The following is an 18373-nucleotide window of genomic DNA, read 5'->3' on the forward strand; positions in this document are numbered from 1 at the left end:
TTCCTCAGGATAAGAGGAATACGATGGTCCGGGCACCGTCCCGCACAGTCTGAGGTTCCTCAGGATAGAGGAATACGATGGTCCGGCACCGTCCCGCACAGTCTGAGGTTCCTCAGGATAAGAGGGAATACGATGGTCCATCTACACTGTGTGGCGCCGGATGGACATTGAGGTAGTCGGGTTTTTCCTGGACTATATTGTGTGATGTCCTCATCTTCTACTTTACAGTCTGGAGACAAAGTGAGACAATCCTGCTGAGGTTTTCCTCATCTCCCGTCCATCTACTAAAAATAGAAATACAAAGATTATTACTAGACATGAGCTGATTGGTTCCCCTAAACCAGGACTCCGCCCACATCAGGCAGCTTTGTCTCTGAGGATCTTACAATTCCCCCTCAAGGTAACTAGTAAATGGGTCCTCTTATCTCCTACCAGTTAATTTCTTTATTCATGGATCTTAGTCAGAGAGTGAGGAAACAACGAGAACTGTCTTTTATAGGAGTGACAGTGATGAGGGGATTATAGGACGAGTGTCCCCACCCCTTCTATCACTCATTGTCATCTTCCCAACACAAGAAGTCCTGCACTTCCTTATTTAGTCCATGATTTAGTCATCAAAATCCCTGCGGAATACAACCGTGGTGACGTGTACTTCCACGCATGCGTCGAATCATTACGACGCATGCGAGGGAGGGGAGCGGACGGATTGATCCGGTGAGTCTGTACAGACGACCGGATCATTCCGCTGGACACGATTCAAGCGGATAGATTTCTTAGCATGCTAAGAAATTTCTATCCGCTTGAAATCGATCGGCCGGACAAAATCTGAGCCCCACCAGAGGTCAGAGAGTGAGGATGGGGGGAGAAAAACCAAGATGTAGACTGACTGATCCTGAAGACCTCCATCATTGGGTTATTGACTCCTTCCCCATTATGAACTTTCTGTTTAAGGTTTCCAAAATTTTAGAATGTGATCACATTATTATCACCATGTAAAAGTCTGTGCTCCAATCCAATCATCAGATATAAGGCCTCGTACACACGACTGATCTATCCGCTGGGATTGATCCAAGGATCAGTTCCAGCGGACAAATCCGGTCGTTCTGTACGGTCTAGCGGATATTTATCCGCGGAGATTTGTCCGGCCGATCGATTTAAGCGGATAGAATTTTCTTAGCATGCTAAGAAATCTATCCGCTTGAATCGTGTCCAGCGGAATGATCCGGTCGTCTGTACAGACTCACCGGATCAATCCGTCAGCTCCCCTCCCTCGCATGCGTCGAATGATTCGACGCATGCGTGGAAGTACAACATCACCACGGTTGTATTCCGCAGGGATTTTGATCCGATGGTGAGTACAGCCATCAGATCCAAATCCGCCAGAGGATTTATCCGCTGGAAAACGGTCCGGGCGGACCGTTTCCAGCGGATATCCTCTGGTGTGTACGGGGCCTAAAGGGCCAGATTCACGTAGAAGAGCGTCGGCGTAATTTATCGTAGATACGTTACACCGCCGCTATTTTTCATCGCAAGTGCCTGATTCACCAAGCACTTGCGATGAAAACCTACGCCGGCGGCCTCCGGCGCAAGGCGGGGCCAACTCAAAATGGGCGTGGTGCCATTTAAATTAGGCGCGCTCCCGCGCCGGACCTACCGCACATGCTCCGTTTTCGAACATCCCCGTCGTGCTTTGCGCGCCGTGACGTCATTTTTTCGAACGGCGACGGCACGTAGCGTAATTCCGTATTCCCAGGCGGGCTTACGCAAACGACGTTCATTTTTAAATTTCGACGCGGGAACGACGGCCATACTTTAGACAGCAATCGTATTGCTGTCTAAAGTTAGGGCACCAAAAAAAAACGACTAACTTTGCGACGGGAGAAACTAGACTAAGCGGCGACGTAGCAAACGCGAAAAGCCCGTTGTGGATCGCTGTAACTCCTAATTTGCATACCAAACGCTGGTTTACGATGCAAACTCCCCCCAGCGGCGGGCCGCGGTATTGCATCTTAAGATCCGACAGTGTAAAACAATTACACCTGTCGGATCTTATGGCTATCTATGCGTAACTGATTCTATGAATCAGTCGCATAGATAGAACAACAGATACGACAGCGTATCAGGAGATACGCCGTCGTATCTGCTCTGTGAATCTGGCCCAAAATGTCCAGCTGGTAGAAAATGGGTGTAACAAAAGAGAATACATATTATGTATATATAGCAGTGGGTGGAGGGGGGAGAGCAGAAGTCAGGACTATGTAATGTACAACATATTGTATAAGATACAACAGATAGGACTATATAGTATCAGAATGATGTAATGTACACTATAGAGTATATAGTGCAGGGGTCAGGAGTATATCATTTTTTAAATGTATTTTTTTGAAAAGCCCATGGCGTGTGAAACACAGCCAAAAACTCCACCCGGTGTCAAAAAAAGTGCACACACATAAAGAGTGACACAAACGTGCAACGGGTGTTTACACTGTCCTCCACTAGAAAGGACCTTACCCTGATCCCCCGGGGCGTTAGGCTCCAGACGGGGACTGGGGTACTTCACTTCACCGAAGCAGAAGGCCATGTCCACCCACTCCCAAGACGTTCAGGGCAGGCCCGAGGACCCACACCCTACTAATCACACTGTGACAAACGTGTAAGGTCCTGTACACACGATCAGTCCAAACTGATGAAAACGGACTGAAGGTCCGTTTCATCGGTTAACCGATGAAGCTGACTGATGGTCTGATGTGACTACACACCATCAGTTAAAAAAATGATCGAGTCCAACACAGTGACGTAAAACACAACGACATGCTGAAAAAAAATCGAAGTTCAATGCTTCCAAGCATGCGTCGACTTGATTCTGAGCATGCGCGGGTTTTTAACCAATGCTTTTGCATACTAACCATCGTTTTGACCTATCGTTTATCAGTCCATCAGTTCAATTTTAAAACAAGTTCTATTTTTTTTTGACCGAAGGATAACTGACTGATGTTGCCTACACACCATCAATTTGGACCGATGAAACGGACCTTCAGTCCGTTTTCATCAGTTTGGACTGATCGTGTGTACGAGGCCTTAGACAACCAACAAAAGAATACAATAAAGTGACGCACACAGGGGTTAAATAAAAAAAAAGTGGGGGAGAAGGAAGATGAGGGAGAGTGAAAATGACTATCGTGCAATACGATGGCCGGCCCTCTGGCCAGGTTTTAATAATTCCTCTGGTCCCAGCCCTAGAGACAGGTGTGAAAAAAGTGTGTTGTGGTGACGTGACCAAGGTGCCACACTCGAAGTGCCCTCTCAAACACTTGTGCAAGTACGGCACCCCTGGACTGCCACTCCAGGGGCACAATCACCATGGGCTTTTCTCTCAGGGGTCAGGAGTATGTAATGTACAATATAAATTATACAGTGTAAGGGTCAGGACTCATAATATTGGTATTCAGTAATCAGTGGTGACTTAAATGTTCACATGAGACAAGTTGCAGAGATCCCACACCGCTGCCTCCCATCTCCTGAGACTGAATACATTGTTTCTATGTGTTTATCAGATGATGGGGGATCTAGGTGGAGCCTCCGTACTGCTCTCTCCTTTACAATAAAGTCTCCTCTTACCCGGTGATGTGAGGGGCGGCTGATTGTCCATCATGACGTCCTTGTAGAGATCCTTGTGTCCTTCTAAATACTCCCACTCCTCCATGGAGAAATAGACAGTGACATCCTGACACCTTATAGGAACCTGACACACACAATGATACAGTCACCATCCAGACACGCCCCTTGTCTGTTACTGGATAATGTCCCAGAATTCCCAGAATCCTCCTCACCTCTCCTGTCAGCAGCTCCATCATCTTCTTGGTGACTTCTAGAATCTTCTGTGTGTTGAGTCTTGTAGGGATCGGGGATGGAGGTGGGGGGATGGTGATGCGATTCTGGATTCTCGGGGATCTTCTCCTTCTTGTCTCATTCTCAGTAGATTTCTTCATCATTACTGTACAGTTCTGTGTTATACAAAGATAAATATCATGGCATGTTAAGGACCGATCCTAGCGACACATTACCCACTATCTCTATGACCCCAAACCTCTAATACCTTACCCCACAAACCCCAATGATACAAGGGACCATGTTGTGGAGTAAAATTGGCCTTCCGGCCTTTTTTATTTAACCATTTCAAAATTTAACATAAATAACCGTTTAAATAACTTTATACATATTTCCAATACTTGGTGGTCTAGAAGACCACCCCTCTCAACTTGGCCCCTTGGAAAAACAATTATTACCTAGGCCTCAGTCGCAAGACACCGACTCAGAGGCAGTACAACCGTCCGCAGTGACCTAACATTTTAACCCCTTCCTGGTTAACCCTCGTTAACCGAAAGGTACCCAATAACCCCCATACCACCTATGGGTACAACCTTTTACCTACCCCAACTTCCAGTCTTCCATAGACCCAACACCGCCACAGCTCACAAGGGTAAAGCCTTATCCCTGCGAGCACCTCCAAACCCTCAGTGCCCTCTGGATTCCCTCCTGCAATCCCAGAGCCCACAGATCAATGCCCACGTCATTGAGGTGAACCCCATCCCTCCGCAGATACCGCCAGGTATCCACCTCCAGCTCCCTGTGGCGCACCACCAAACCACCGTTGCGAATAAAGAGCCTCCCCACCTCCTTGTTAACCTTTACCCGAGCCTTATTAACCTTCTCCACCGACCAAGCCCACCTCCAAGCCGTTCTGCCCACCATGTCGGACCAAATAATAAGCATCCCCTGAAAGAGCGTAGCCTAAGGAAATCGTACTTCACGTCCCTTATCAATTGGTGCATAGACCTGGCCCCCATGTCATTACCTCCCGCATGGAGTACCAAGACATCGGGTGCTCTGTCCAGGCGCGCACATTTTTGCCCAGTACCCCAATCCATCTGACCTGAGCTTCTCGTAAGGGGATACCTAGCTGCCTCCCATTGGGCCGTTCATCAGCCCATCTGACCCCCCAAAAAACATATGAGTGGCCAAGGATCCAAACCAGTCTGCTCTCACCACCTAAAAAACATCAAACAGAACACACATCAAACTTCTAGAGGACCCCCCTCTTTTTTTTTTTTAATACAAAGAACCTGTAAAACCAATGAACTCCCAACTACTCATGCAGTAAATGTGGACAAATGTAGATCCTACATCTATCCGAGTCCCATCGCCCGATCCTCTTAACCATGTCTGCATTCAACCCAGCCCGAACGGCTTCCGTAGCGGCCCCGATCCGGAATGAATGTGCTGCATAATCTTTTGGGTCATACCCTGCCACCACCAAAGTCTTTTAAAAGTTTATTTTAAAAAGATCAATCCCCTGATGAAGTCACACGTTGACGATACGCGTCGGGATTGGAGGGCTTGACACACTCCAGCATCCGACCACTGGATATACGAGTTCGCCACTCGTCGGATTGATGCAGCAATTTCGATTTTAAATGTGAGTTTTTAAGTGTTTTTAAAATAAACTTTTCACGTCTGACTGGGCTACGCTGTGGTTGTCTATTCCACTTCCCCCCATGTATGACTGCCACATCTGAGTGTCCGGACTGAGCCACAGATAGAGGGGAAGTGTTGGAGGCACAGATTTATTGCGAGTCCGCACTCGTGGAGGAAAGTCTTTTATGCTATATTGTTCATGTGAGTGCATTACCACCTGGGCATTCCTGGGGGGTTTTTGTTTATTGTTGATGATATCACACGATCAGGCTTGTCCTTCTCTCTTACCCCACATACACTACCGAGATCCTCATACATAACAAGAGCCGATTCGTGAACCATTGGGGACACGGGACTCCTAACCCTGGAGAATCAGTAAGGGAGAGGAAGGAGGGACTGACGAGCTCGGCGTTCGTGGATAAGAGCCCCAGTTTTTTCACCTACATGTGAGTGCATCTCCACTGGTTTAAATCAGAAGACATTGCTACCCCTCTCTGTGACGTTATCACACCATTTGGTTTCTACCCTTTTTACTTTTTCATGTAATACACTTTATGGAGACCCGTATGTGATATCCAACAACGGACCACACCCATCAGGATCAGGCTGATTTAATCCAGCTTGCCAGATTAGAGGTGAGCTGCTGGGATCACTAGAGGTGCATATATGAGATCTTGGTTACGGCTCACTCTCTATCTTTCACCCTTTTTGGATACAAGGCATCTTTTTTCTGAAATACTTTGACCCTTATTTTTATATTTATTTCTATTTTTATATTTTATTTTTATTGTTGTGTTTTTCAACATTTTTCACTTCACAACGTTATTGATTGGATTAAGTATTGATGAACTGCACCCCTACATGGTTGGATTTTGTTGTACCTGGACCTCTTCAGCACTGTGCCCTCGATTAAGGACTATTCAACAATATTGTTTACTGGTATATTAGTGTCACTTCCCTTTTTTGGACTTTCCCCACCCATTTTTTGTACTTGTATATGTATGTGGTTATATGCACACACACACACATTAATTTGTATAACACTTTACAGCGCAAATATTTCACTTGTTACAAGGATTGGTGATAAAGCATCAGTGGACAGGAGACACCTCTTACAGGAGAATTTCCCTTCCTAGAGGTAGATTTCCACTCACTTCCTGTTGTCTCCTTCTGTTTGCAAGTAGGAGTAGTTTGTAAGTTGGGTGTTTGAAAGTAGGGGCCTGGCGTATATACTCTGCAGAAATTTGGGCCATAGGTGTTGGTGATGCCACAACACTGTAAGCCCTACACAGTTAGTCTTGGTGGGTGCTGGAACGCCCTGCTGTGTGAACTATTATATCAAGAATTATAATTACACGCCTCTGTTAAACAGGGGCAGAAAAATTGGGCCTTTGGTGCTGGCGCTGATGCCACAACACTGTTAGTCCTCACAGTTACTCTAGTTGGAGCGCAGGAATGAGCCCGCTGCAAAGTATTGCATCAAAAATTGTAATTACACACCCCTGTTAAATAGGGGCAGAAAAATTGTGCCTTTGTTGGTGGTGGTGGTGCTGGTGCCACAAGTTTGTAAGCCCTCACAGTTAGTCTTAGGCCCCGTACACACGACCGGATCTGTCCGTTGGGATTTATCCGTGGATCAGTTCCAGCAGACAAATCCAGTCTTGTGTACGGCCTAGCGGACATTTTTCGGCGGACATTTCTCCAACCGACGGTTTTCAAGCGGATAAAAATTTCTTAGCATGCTAAGAAATCTATCCGCTGGAAACCTGTCCGTCGGACTGATCCGGTCGTCTGTACAGACTCACCGGATAAGTCCAAGCGATCCCCATCCCTCGCATGCGTCAAAGTGATTCGACGCATGCGTAGAAGTATTTACCTTCCAGGGTCGCGCATGTTGCCGCGTCATCGTCGCGGCGACGGCGCGGCCACGTCACCGCGTATGTTTTCCGCTGGGATTTTGATCTGATGGTGTGTACAGCCCATCAGATCAAAATGGGGAGCAGAAATGTCCGCTGGAAACAGTCCGGCGGACCGTTTCCAACGGATATCCTCTCGTGTGTACAGGGCCTAAGTGGGCACAGGAATGGGCCCTGCTGTGAAATGTTAGATCAAGAATTGTAATTACATGCCCCTGTTGAACAGGGGCAGAAAAATTGGGCCTTTGTTGGTGGTGGTGCTGGTGCTACAACACTGCAACCCCTCACAGATACTCTAGTTGGAGCGCAGGAATGAGCCTGCTGCAAAGTATTGCATCAAAAATTTTAATTACACGCCCCTGTTAAACAGGGGCAGAAAAATTGGGCCTTAGCCACTGGTGGTGCCCAGAACCAAAAATGTTCTTACAAGCTATCAGCATGATCATTGAGGAGGAAAAGGATAGTCACTCAGCATCAGCATAGGCAGTCTTGAAGGGATCTGACATTTAAAAAAAAAAAATATTCAGTTACATCAGCATCAGGTGCTTGGTAGCTGGTGGTGATCCGAGCCTGATTCATTTTTATGAAGGTCAGTCGATCGACCAAGTCGGTGGAGAGGCGCACCCTGTGATCGGTTACAAAGCCCCCAGCAGCACTGAATGTGCGTTCTGAAAGAACGCTGGATGCAGGACAAGCCAGTAGCTAAATTGGCCAGTGATCCATCCTCAAGACCCAGTAAGCCAGAGGATTTTCGGTGGGAAAGGTGTCCAAGTCTGATCTTTCCCCTAGGTATTCCTGCACCATGTAAAACAGACGCTGGCGATGGTTGCTGGAACTGGTCATGCCTTGGGGCTGCGGACTAAAAAAATTGTCTGAAAGCATCGGTCAGACGGCCACCTTCTCCACCGCTCCTTCTGTAAATGACCGAAGCCTCAGCAACACGTTGTCCAGGACCAGGATTTTGTAACCTCCCAGTCTCTGGGAATGCATTGCACAGACCTTTCTGCATTGCACAGACCTTTCTGCATTGCAGGATCAGGGAGGCCATACAACGTAGGTTTGCTGAGGCATTCGGTGCGGAGTCCTCTGGGTCACTGAGGACGACATGATCCACAGCCACGTACAAGTCCATGGGTTTCTTGGGACTGTAATTAACCCCTTGAAGACTGCTGATGATGCTGAGTGCTAGGCTCCACCTCCATGCTGACACAATCCTCCTCCTGTGTGATAGGTGGGCAAGCAGGAACACTGTCTGGATAAAGGGGGCCTTAAAAGGTAAGGAAGTCCTCCTCTTTCTCCCTCAAGGGCCCTGTTTATTATTCTATGCAGCGTGTGCTCCAACATGTGAATAAGAGGGACGGTGTCACTGATGCATGCACCATCCTTGTGGCCTCCTCAAATTGTAACAGGACAGTGCATGCATCCCTGATCATGGCCCACTGGCATGGGGGGGGGGAAAACAGCTCCCCTGACCTGCTGCCATATTGGCAGATACTCATTGATGGCCCTCTGCTGCGTGTGCAGCCGCTGCAGCATGGCCAACGTAGAGTTCCACCTGGTGGGCATGTCACAGATTAGGCGGTTCTTGGGCAGGTTATATTCCTTTTGGAGGTCTGCCAGCCTAGCAGTGGCATTATATGACCGTCGGAAATGCACACAGACTTTCCTGGCCTGCTTCAGGACATCCTATAAGCCCGGCTACCTGCCCAAGAACTGCTGCACCACCAAGTTAAGGACATGAGCAAAACAGGACACATGGGTCAGTTGTCACTGTCGCAGGGCGGAGAGGAGGTTGGTGCCATTGTCGCAAGCCACCATTCCTGGCTTAAGGTTGCTTGGCGTCAACCACCTCTGAGCCTGCCCTTGCAGAGCTGACAGAACCTCTGGCCCAGTGTGGCTCCTGTCCCCCAAGCACACCAGCTCGAGCACTGCATGGCATCTCTTTGCCTGCGTACCTGCATAGCCCCTTTAATGCCTACGGAGCACCGCTGGTCCCGAGGACACATCAGCACAGGAAGAGGCCACAGAGGAAGAAGAGGAGGTGGAGGAGAGAGGTGTGTCACAACCAGTAGTAGCATTTTGGGAGGCGTGGTGGCGGAACATCTTCCAACACTACTGTACCTTGTCGTGCGTCCTTCCCAGCTGCCAGCAGTCACCCAATGTGCAGTGAAAGATAGGTAACGTTCCCGTCCATGCCTGCTGGACCATGAGTCAGCGGTAATATGCACCTTACCACTGACCGCCCTGTCCAGCGAGGCATGGACATTGCCTTCCACATGCCGGTAGAGAGCCGGAATCGCCTTTCATGAGAAAAAGTGGCGTTTGGGAACTTGCCACTGAGGTACCACACATTCCACAAACTCACAGAAGGGGGCAGAATCTACCAACTGAAAAGGCAGCAGTTGAAGTGCTAGCAATTTAGCTAAGCTAGCATTCAACCGCTGGGCATGTGGATGGCTGGGAGAGAACTTCTTTTGGCGCTGCAGCAGCTGGAGCAGGGAAATTTACCTGGTACAATCTGCCATCAGTGTACCGATAGTAGATTGCCCGTCTTCAGTCCTATCAGTGCAGGCTTCAGAGAGGACGGAGGGTATAGTGAGGTTGGAGATCCCAGCTGATGAGGAGCAAGGAGAGGTCCGCTTTGTTCTTTGGTGTGGGTCTTTGAGGTACGCTTGCCAATGAACTGCATGGCAGGTTGACATATGTCTGGTCAAGCATGTGGTGCCCAAGCGGGTGATGTTTTGGCCACGCGAGATACGCTTGAGACATATGTTGCAAATAGTGGTGCGATCTCAAAAAAGGCCCACACCAAAGAACTTTTGGAATAGCACATGCAGAGCTCTGCGTTGTGATGCAGTCAGTGTGCTGCCCTTACGCTGGCCCCTGGAGGGCATTCTGCCTCATTGGAGATGTGCCTCCTCCTCCTCTCTCCTATCAGGCACCCACGTAGTTAGTGACCTCATCATCCCCTCCCTCCTCATCACTGTAGAAAACCTGGCAGTATGCTGCAGCTGGGGGAACATGACTGCCAGATTGCTGTCCTTCTTCGGCACCCCCTCTCTCTGGGCTCACGTTACTGCCTTCCTCTAGCTGTGTACCATCATCGGAGCCTTCAAAATGCTACGCATCCTCCTGCAGCATGTACCCAACACTGTGGTCAAACAGTTCGGGGGACTTCTCAGGAGGACATGGTGGGGCTAGGGAAGGAGTGACTGATGCCATTGAGCAGATGGAGGAGGCCGCATTGGCAGCTGCTTTTCCAGACAAAGTACCCTGAGCCTGGGTGAGAGAGGATGAGGACGGCTTGGGCATTCACTCTACCAAGTCTTTGGCATGTTGCAGCTCAACGCGGCCAGCTACCGAAAAAAAGGACGAGCGTATCCCACGGCCACGTGCTGATGAGGATGCACCGTGTCCACGACCAGCACTGTTGCCTCTAGACGCATAGCCCGCTTGCCCTCTTTTATCAGCTCGTGACTCTCTGCCTCTCCTTGTTGTCCTTCCAGACATACTAATGGCCTGCAGAGGAGACAGACAGTACACCACGTGAAAGTACTTGCAGCAATATCCTCTGCCTGTTGTATTAATATGAGCAGATCCCTGCCTCTAGGAGTAAATATGAGAAACACCAGCTTTACGTTAGGTGCACAATGTGCAGAGAACACAGACAGTACACACACCACGTAGCTTTAGGAGCACACTGCAGAGGACACAGACAGTACACCATGTGAGAATACTGCAGCTAGCACAATCACCTGCCTGCCTGTCAGTTAATTAGGAAGAGCGGATCTAGCTAAACTCAATACAGTGTATAAATATATTTACAACAACTGGGATGCATATATATCCTCTACACACTGTAACTTTAACTGACCAGCCTGCCTGCTCTATCTACCTGCAACAAATGACACTCTCTCTCTGTCTTCTCTTAACCACCACAACACACTACACAAGGCCGACTTGCAGGCGGCCTTTTATAGTGTGGGGCGTGTACTAAACCCCCTGAGCCATAATTGGCAAAAGCCATCCTGGCTTTGGCCAATTATGGCTCTCCGTTTTTTGCAAGCTGTGATTGGCCAAGCATGCGGGTCATAGTGCATGCTTGGCCAATCATCAGCCAGCAATGCACTGCCGCAGTGAATTATGGGCCGTAACACGCCACTCGAATTTGGCGCGAACAGACCATAACGTTCGTATTTTGACGAATTGTCGAACATACGATGATCGAACATGAAGCTCATCCCTAGTCCTAATATTAAAGGTCAACAGCTACAGTATTTGTAGCTTCTGACTTATTTTGTTCTGAAGGAGACTGGAGCTCCTCTATAAGATGGCTCTTCTCTCCCATAATCCCTCATCTCTATGGTCAGCTCTATATTTATTCTCCAGGGATTGGTCACAATGTTCCCGATTCAGCAAAGGACAGACATCTCCATCCAATGATATGATTACAATGTGGTCAGATTTATAGATCCTTCTAGAAGTCATATAATAGAGTCACTAATCTTTTACTAGTAAGGCTCACTGACCCACCAGGAAATGTTACCCATGGATTTAGTGGTCAGTGGGCGTGGCATGCTGGTAATCATCGGTCTCACTGATTGGACTAAACCTGGAATTGTTCTCTCCTATACCCAATGCCGCCATCTTGTGCTATAACCAAATGTCATAGAGTACTCTTCATGTATTCATAGTACTTGTGTGGATGTCGTTATTGATTATCAGAACATCAGAAGACTTAAAGTGACTCTGAATACATCCCAGTGTACAGCGGAGTCAGATTTAACCCTTCATTACACTCACCTCTCCAGTCAGCAGGCTGAGGATCTCCAGGGTGAGGTTCAATATCTTCTCATTCCGGGGAAATTCCTTCCTTACATTCTTCACAAAACTCAAATTCTGCTGATTGTCCCTCATGAGGTCCTTGTAGAGATCCTTGTGTTCTTCTAAATACTCCCACTCCTCCATGGAGAAATAGACAGTGACATCCTGACACCTTATAGGAACCTGACACACACAAAGATACAGTCACCATCCAGACACACCCCTTGTCTGTTACTGGATAATGTCCCAAAATTCCCAGAATCCTCCTCACCTCTCCTGTCAGCAGCTCCATCATCTTCTTGGTGACTTCTAGAATCTTCTCCATGTTGTGTCTCTCGGGTTTTAGGGAGTCACATGGAGGCTCTGTGATGGTCATGTGATCACCTGACTTCACAAGAGGAAATCTCTGTATTGAGGAACCAATAGGAATATCATGTTAGAATCCCAGAATCCTCCTCACCTCTCAGGTCAGGTCTGTGTATTATTAATAGAGATAAGAGTGATGTCATGTGACCTCCCAGAATCCTCCTCACCTCTCCGGTCAGGTCTGTATTATTAATAGAGATAAGAGTGATGTCATGTGACCTCCCAGAATCCTCCTCACCTCTCCGGTCAGGTCTGTGTATTATTAATAGAGATAAGAGTGATGTCATGTGACCTCGCAGAATCCTCCTCACCTCTCCGGTCAGGTCTGTGTTTTATTAATAGAGATAAGAGTAATGTCATGTGACCTCCCAGAATCCCCCTCACCTCTCCGGTCAGGTCTGTGTTTTATTAATAGAGATAAGAGTGATGTGATGTGACCTCCCAGAATCCCCCTCACCTCTCCGGTCAGGTCTGTGTTTTATTAATAGAAATGAGAGTGATGTCATGTGACCTCCCAGAATCCTCCTCACCTCTCTGGTCAGGTCTGTGTATTATTATTAGAGATAAGAGTGATGTCATGTGACCTCCCAGAATCCTCCTCACCTCTCCGGTCAGGTCTGTGTTTTATTAATAGAAATGAGAGTGATGTCATGTGACCTCCCGAATCCTCCTCACCTCTCTGGTCAGGTCTGTTTTATTAATAGAGATAAGAGTGATGTCATGTGACCTCCCAGAATCCTCCTCACCTCTCCGGTCAGGTCTGTGTTTTATTAATAGAGACAAGAGTGATGTCATGTGACCTCCAGAATCCCCCTCACCTCTCCGGTCAGCAGGTAGATGATCTCCAGGGTGAGGTTTAGTATCTTCTCAGTCAAGTGACTCCGGTCCTCCTCCATCCTCATTGGTCCCCTCATTTGATCTATACAGGTCTCCTTGTAGACAGATAACTTTGGGAAATGAAAGTAAGAATCTGGATGGTATTGGTCACACAATAATAGGATGTGGGGGGGGGGATAATAGGAGGGTTGCTGGACATTTAAGAACTACTACCCCACACGAACACATTTAGTTTGGACTGTTTAGCATTTGATTTATTTATTTTTTTGAGCTCCTGGGATCCTCTTGTCCTGCCAGACCAGAAATTCCCTTTTCTCTGTTGGGTTTGTATGTTTTCTGAATGGGTTTTGATTAGTTTTAGATCTGCAGACATGGAATCATAAATACGACCCTTCCTTTGACTTGAGACAGTGCTGTGAGGTCAGTGTCAGGTCATCATGATGTCCAGGAAGAGGAACTTGCTGACTTTTGGCCGGAGTTGCCGGAAAATCAGGATAATTTGCCAGAACTCCGGCTACAAGGTTCTAATCTCCGGCAGCCTGCTGACTGACAGGAGTGATGTCACTCTCTGCAGTAAGAGAAGGGATTGGATTGGATAGCAGGAGGATGCAGCTGGTGGAGTACAGAACTGTGGGGGAGGAGTCTGTTCTGTCCTTTTCAATATAAACTCAGTGTGTGTAGGAGGAGGACAACAGGGGGAGGGGGTTTGTTCTCTTGGTCTATTTTGTCTTCTGGAAGATTTTCCTTGACCAGTGAGATGGTGAGATGAAGGCTTCCTTCATTTTCTGGCAGGAGTTCTTTAAGAAGGTCAGAAAAGTAAGTGCAGGTGGGGTGGGAGGACCATCAGAGACCAAGAGCCCCTATGAGCCCAGAAGCCCCCTCTTACCCAGAGACTTGCAGCCTGACTACCCCCTCAGAGCCCCTACAGCCTTCAACCCCACTAACCTCTCAGAGTTGTTCAGTCCTATTACTTCCTAGGAGGCCCCCAAAGTCCTTCATCTACACTTCCTCCTCAGGGGTCCCAGAGCCCTTCAGATGAAGTAAACTCTGAGGCTCCCAGAGTCCTTTAGTCCCACTACCACCTCAGAGACCCCTCAGCTCCTCTAGTTTACTCAGAACCAGTGGCAGAACTATTACAGTCACAAAGGTCACACCTGCGACCCTGGCATTCCGCCAATGCAGGGAGGACTAAGACAGCAGGGAAGGGTCTTGCTGTTGGAGTAAAGGGTCCCAGGATCAGGGAGGCTCCCCTGGTGATCGCCAATAAGGATGGCTGAGAACAGAGTGTGCAGCACATTCAGCCTTTGCAGAGCCCCCTTGCTGTGTCTGGTCTGCTCCCAACATGGGCACAGTGCCCCCCAACATCAGCCAACTCCTCTCCCCACTCCTCCTCCCCCAGACACCAGATCAAAGTTCTCCATACTGGGCTGTGCCCTGTGCCGGCTCTGAGGGACCCGCCACTGATGCCAGCTGCAGCTCCCAGGGCCTGATGAGTGCCTGTATGTGGGGTGGGGGTCCTCGGTGTGTGTGTGCCCTTGAGATGTGTGGGGGGGCAGGATCAACTCTCTGCACATCTCAAACTCCTCTCCTACTGCCAGCTGCTCTCTGGAGTTTCTGCCCCAGCCTTCTGCCCCCATCTCCCCCAACACCTATGTGCCCCTTCAGGGATGCCCATATTATTCTCCCTTCATCTGTCACACCTATTCCTATCCATCCTCCTCATCTCATACCTCTGCCACCCCTGCTAGGGTTGCCAACTGTCCAGGATTCACCCGGATAGTACGGGTTTTAAATCATGTGTCCAGGTTTCAGTCCACCTGAAACCTGGACACAATATTCAGACAGGAATGTGACTCAGAACAGAACGTGACAGGAGGGTGAGGGGGCACTATGTGCGCCACATTACTATTCTCTTTGGAGTTCCCAAAGGTGTCCCAGGTCTGTTACAATCCTATAGTGTATACTAAAAAATATATATACTGTGCGCCTCTAAATCGTTCGGGTTTGGCATAAAGAAAAAGTGGCAACCCTAACCCCGCCCATAACCCCCTCTGACTGGCACCCCGGTTCAGACCCCTCCCCCATTCATGCCCCTCACCTCAGCCTTTGTCATCACTTGGGAATCTCAGTGGCTGCATTGTGCCATGTTTGGGGTCACAGAGAACGAAGCCCCTCACTGGGGGCTGCTGGAAGTGATCGGGGGAGTGACCTCTGTGGGTGTAAATAGGAAATAAGATCTTATTACCTCCTCTGCTGTTACTTCCAGCAATGTCTCCTCTTTCCTGCCTCATGGAACGTCTTGTCTTTATTCCAGATTACTTCCTGTCTGTAATGACATCACTTCCTGTCTGCATTCCATAGAATCTTCATGTCTGGATATGAGTGAGATCACCACCTTGTGGAGATGAGAGGAACTGCAGCCCCAAGAAATGTCTCATAGTAACCACGCCTGTAAAATACCTTACAGAGCTACCACAGAAGTTCAAATATAACACAAAAAAAGTAAGAAAAATATATACAGTTCTTATATAACCAATTGTTTAACAAAGATATTTATTACATATAGAAAAGTCTTAAAGACACAGAACACAAGGTCACAACAAATGTATAGCTAATAAAACGCTAGAAAATGGGTATGAGCTGTCTATACCTAGAGCTACACCCCGGCATGCCTCCATCCCGGCATATATATGTAAGAAGGAAGGGAGAGGTAGATTGGGACTTTGATGGAGGCATGTGGGTGTATCTGATAATGTGTATGGAATGTAAATAACTTGAATGTCACAATCCCCTGGGGGGGCTTCATGATAGTGATATTAGGAAACATCATTCAATAATATAATATAAGAACGCATTTATGATGTAAAAATACAATCAGAAAAAAACACATAAGTTGATATAAATAATTCATTTATTAATACAGATCACTAAACATGATTTGTGACAGACGTTACATTTCATAGCAAAGAACAAATAAATACAGATAAAACATAGAAGAAATATAATATATATAATTCACATAATAAATACCGATAGAAAACACGATTGGTTAGAATTATTGGAGCTAGCGTGGCTTGGCATCCCTGGATGAACACTCAACGCGTTTCATGGCCTTTTGCCACTCGTCAGGAGTTGGCTGCATGGGTTAAACTATAAAGTAATGGAATAATGGATACATTTAGTAGCTAGCTATGCATTCTATCCTAGAGATGGAAAAAAGGACAATTCCTTTCCTACTTACAAAGTAGCCCAAAGAATAAGGTCAGCTCCAAGGGTGGGATTGAACGGTGGTCTGGCATGAGTGGTCTCCCCCGGGACTGAGGCAGGGAGTAGCCATAAAGAAAACCAAGGCAGAAAGTCAACTGGGCCGGGCCGACGGTCACAAAAAATGATAAAAATGTCATTTGGGTGCAGTGTTGTATGACTGAGTAATTGTCATTCAAAGTGTGGCAGCGCTGAAATCTGAAAATTGGCCTGGGCAGGAAGGGGGTGAAAGTGTCGGGTACTGAGGTGGTTAATAATACACAAATGTCCATATTTTTTTAATGATACGGCGACCACCGAGACCATCTATACATGGCTTGGATGTCTCCATATTACTAGGAGACCATAAATCAGATGACCATAGAAAGATATAAAAGTCCACTCACTGTCATGGAACTTCAGATTGAAGGAACCTCATTCCAGTCACACCATTCATTTCTTGCCATAAGGACCAAGTTGGTGTTGGTGGATCACTAGGAAAAAATGGGAGCATGGGGGAGGGGAGAGGAACGGAAGAGGGAGGGATCTTAGTAAAGGAGGGTGAATAGGAAGGAGGGGGAGGGGAGAGGAACAGAAGAAGGAGGAAGAGGGAGGGATCTTAGTAAAGGAGGGTGAATAGGAAGGGAGGGGGAGGGGAGGGAACAGAAGAAGGAGGAAGAGGGAGGGATCTTAGTAAAGGAGGGTGAAAAGGAAGGGAGGGGGAGGGGAGAGGAACAGAATAAGGAGGAAGAGGGAGGGATCTTAGTAAAGGAGGGTGAATAGGAAGGGAGGGGGAGGGGAGAGGAACAGAAGAAGGAGGAAGAGGGAGGGATCTTAGTAAAGGAGGGTGAATAGGAAAGGGAGGGGAGGGAACAGAAGAAGGAGGAAGAGGGATCTTAGTAAAGGAGGGTGAATAGGAAGGGAGGGGAGGGGAACAGAAGAAGGAAGAGGGAGGGATCTTAGTAAAGGGCGAATAGGAAGGGAGGGGGAGGGGAGAGGAACAGAAGAAGGAGGAAGAGGGAGGGATCTTAGTAAAGGAGGGTGAATAGGAAGGGAGGGGGGAGGGAGAGGAACAGAAGAAGGAGGAAGAGGGAGGGATCTTAGTAAAGGAGGGCGAATAGGAAGGGGGGAGGGGAGAGGAACAGAAGAAGGAGGAAGAGGGAGGGATCTTAGTAAAGGAGGGCGAATAGAAAGGGAGGGGAGAACAGAAGAAGGAGGAAGAGGAGGGATCTTAGTAAAGGAGGGCGAATAGGAAGGGAGGGGGAGGGGAGAGGAACAGAAGAAGGAGGAAGAGGGAGGATCTTAGTAAAGGAGGGTGACTAGGAAGGGAGGGGGAGGGAGAGGAACAGAATAAGGAGGAAGGGAGGGATCTTAGTAAAGGAGGGTGAATAGGAAGGAAGGGGGAGGGGAGAGGAACAGAAGAAGGAGGAAGAGGAGGGATCTTAGTAAAAGGAGGGGGAGGGGAGAGGAACAGAAGAAGGAGGAAGAGAGGGATCTTAGTAAAGGAGGGTGAATAGGAAGGGAGGGGGAGGGGGAGGGGAACAGAAGAAGGAGGAAGAGGAGGGATCTTAGTAAAGGAGGGTGAATAGGAAGGGAGGGGGAGGGGAGAAACAAAGAAGGAAGGAAGAGGGAGGGATCTTAGTAAAGGAGGTGAATAGGAAGGGAGGGAGGGAGAGGAACAGAAGAAGGAGGAAGGAAGAGGGAGGGATCTT

The 18373-nt window shown here is 48.0% G+C and overlaps 1 protein-coding gene across 1 annotated transcript; it reads right to left on the minus strand.

Annotated features, from left to right (window-relative positions):
* Nucleotides 1-254: 254 nt before the first annotated feature.
* On the minus strand, nucleotides 255-12388 carry LOC120921764 (oocyte zinc finger protein XlCOF29-like). The gene is made up of 3 exons (XM_040334282.1): nucleotides 12195-12388; nucleotides 3831-4004; nucleotides 255-284 (listed from the first exon to the last, which is right to left on the minus strand). Exons 1-3 carry the CDS (start codon nucleotides 12357-12359, stop codon nucleotides 282-284), a joined length of 342 nt encoding a protein of 113 aa, XP_040190216.1. The 5' UTR covers nucleotides 12360-12388; the 3' UTR covers nucleotides 255-281.
* Between the last annotated feature and the right edge of the window lie 5985 nt (nucleotides 12389-18373).

This window comes from Rana temporaria, assembly GCF_905171775.1.
Source record: "Rana temporaria chromosome 4 unlocalized genomic scaffold, aRanTem1.1 chr4i, whole genome shotgun sequence".
In the NCBI taxonomy this organism is placed as follows: Eukaryota; Metazoa; Chordata; class Amphibia; order Anura; family Ranidae; genus Rana; species Rana temporaria.

Coding starts and splice junctions, on each gene's coding strand:
- LOC120921764 (XM_040334282.1), bottom strand. CDS start 12,359: ATGGAGGAGTGGGAGTATTTAGAAGAACACAAGGATCTCTACAAGGAC. Junction 4,005..12,194: donor TCAGCCTGCTGACTGGAGAG/GTGAGTGTAATG, acceptor TGTATAACACAG/AACTGTACAGTAATGATGAA.